General features: G+C 45.3%; 1 protein-coding gene across 1 annotated transcript in view; it reads left to right on the top strand.

Annotated features, from left to right (window-relative positions):
* Positions 1-2,207, top strand: part of LOC113821536 (probable ribonuclease ZC3H12C) — a gene marked incomplete in the record, with an annotated part of 308,417 nt that overhangs the window by 304,445 nt on the left and 1,765 nt on the right. Inside the window, 2 exon segments of the mRNA XM_027374040.2 lie at positions 1-101; positions 317-2,207. The exon segment at positions 317-2,207 is cut by the window's right edge and continues 1,765 nt beyond it. Of these exon segments, the coding sequence (XP_027229841.2) occupies positions 1-101; positions 317-1,884 (1,669 nt within the window).

The raw sequence follows: 2,207 nt of genomic DNA, 5'->3' as shown, positions 1-2,207 counted from the left end.
AGAACGGGGTCCTGCACCTCTGAAGTCAGTGACAGAGAGATTACAAGAACAGGCGCAGCGACACTACCAGAACAAGGCCAAGACTAGAGATTCCTCTCCAGGTAATGAACTGCTTTTAAAGGATTTTTTTTGTGTGTATTTGCAGACTGCCTTCTTTTAAACAAAATGATATATTTTCATATATAATAAATGTAAATTTTCAAAGTGATTTTCAGACACTATTTTTATAGGTTACATCAAATTTAAAGGATGTAAACTTTATTTCCAAAATACTTTTCTGTTGTCAGACATTCCTAATACTAAGCATAATTTCCAGGTGTAGATATCCGTGGCAAAAGTTTATCGTTACCAGTGGGAGTCACAGATGCTGAAGTGCCAAAGAAACCACTGACACGAACCCAGAGTACAGTACCCCCTATGTCTCTCACCCTGCCATCTACCCTTACCCAGGAAACCCCAACTCATGATCTGGGACCTGCCGGTTCAACGTCTGTCGCCTCTCCACACACTCACCATCACCTCATACCACCACAGCATTTGGAGTCTCGTCCTCTAGACCCATTACGATCTTCATTATATAAAAGTGAGACTTCTCTATACCACATGTATCCTTCACAAACTCCTCAAGGCAGTTTTGGGTCCTCTCCTTGGCCATGGAAAGGTCAAGGAGCACCATCTCAAAGCCAGTCTCCTAGCTATGGATCACATATACCTGTAAGCAAACAACTGTCAGACCCCGATCCTGCTGCTTCTGGGAATCCACATAAGAAGTTACAGCGGCAGCTTACTCTAAATCCTACATTTGATTCTCGTCTGTACAAGATGGCTGGTTATAAGGAACCTGCCCCAGAACATTTCCCTATTGTTAGTCCTGTTCAGCAGCAGCAACAGCAGCAGCAACAACAGCAGCAACAAGAACAACAGCAACAGCAGCAACAGCAGTCTGGGAGTCAAGGGTCTCCTAGTAGGTCTGCAGGTCGAGATGAAACTCTTGTATATTCCCAAGCAGGAGCTGGGATGACTGGGCGCATTTCACCAGGATATTCTTCCCCGTATGGTAGTCGAGAACAACTGCAAGCTGTCCACCCTCCTCTTGCTCGTCATTCCTCATCACAGGAAGGTGCGAAACACATGCCAACATTACCACCCCATCTCTATCCTTCATATACTCATCCCCATGTCACACGCTTTGCCTCTGCACCAGATCCTATATGGGGAGGTCAGCAGCAGCAAACCACGCCCGGTCCACCACACATCACACGCCTGAACTCCACATCTGATACAAGGCTGAACGTATATGGCTGCAGTAGTGAATCGCAGCTCTTTTCTGAAGTTCCAGTATTTGATGATCCAATGAACCGCCTAACACAGTTCCACCCAGGCGGGCACCACAGTACTAGTCCTGGACCAGGAGCTGCATCACCAGGGCCAATTGGCTCAAGGCCCATGTCTCCTCAGCATGGCAGTGTTATGCACCATTCTCCAGGTGTATCTCCAAGACAGCACATACCATCACAACAGGCATCCTTAGGTTTATCCTCCAGTTTTCCAAGCCCTATGAGTGGAGCTGCAAGTCATGAAGATGTCCGGCTGCGCATTTTCTATCATCTCTCCAACCTATTCCCTGAAGCTCAGGTGCGAGCAGTACTAGCTATGTATCCAGAAGAGACAGACCCTCAGAAAATATGTAGCTACATCTTAAGTCCTAATCATGGACCCGTGGGGTCGCGGCCAATGTCTCCACAGCAGCCATCACAACCTGGTGTGGGACGGCAGTCGCAAGGTGTTCAGGGTTCATCTTCTCCTACAGCTGCTTTTCCGAGCTCTCTTCCTACTACAGCATCCAGCCATGAGGATGCACGCTTTCGTACGTTCTACCATTAGTTTTTTAAATTTCCAAAAGCTCAAGTGCATACTGACCTAGCTATGTGTCCTAGTGAAACTAAGGACTAGATGTATGCCACCTTAATAAGGCCTGATAAATGTCAGTCCCCAGACTTTGCACAAAGTACCTAAAATAAACTATTGATGTATTGCATCAGGCACATAATTATAGCATATCATTATATGTAATTTTGAAACTGAAATGTATGGTTCAGTTTGCTTTATACAAATTGGCAAGGAAAAGGGAAAAATCTAAGACTGATGTAATGTTTATTAAACAAGTGTGATGTTTAGTGAAATATGAAAGTAAGCGTTAGTGAGGC

Source organism: Penaeus vannamei, chromosome 29 (assembly GCF_042767895.1).
Source record: "Penaeus vannamei isolate JL-2024 chromosome 29, ASM4276789v1, whole genome shotgun sequence".
In the NCBI taxonomy this organism is placed as follows: Eukaryota; Metazoa; Arthropoda; class Malacostraca; order Decapoda; family Penaeidae; genus Penaeus; species Penaeus vannamei.
The sequence above is the reverse complement of the archived record's forward strand: the minus strand, read 5'-3'. Positions and strand labels throughout refer to the sequence as shown.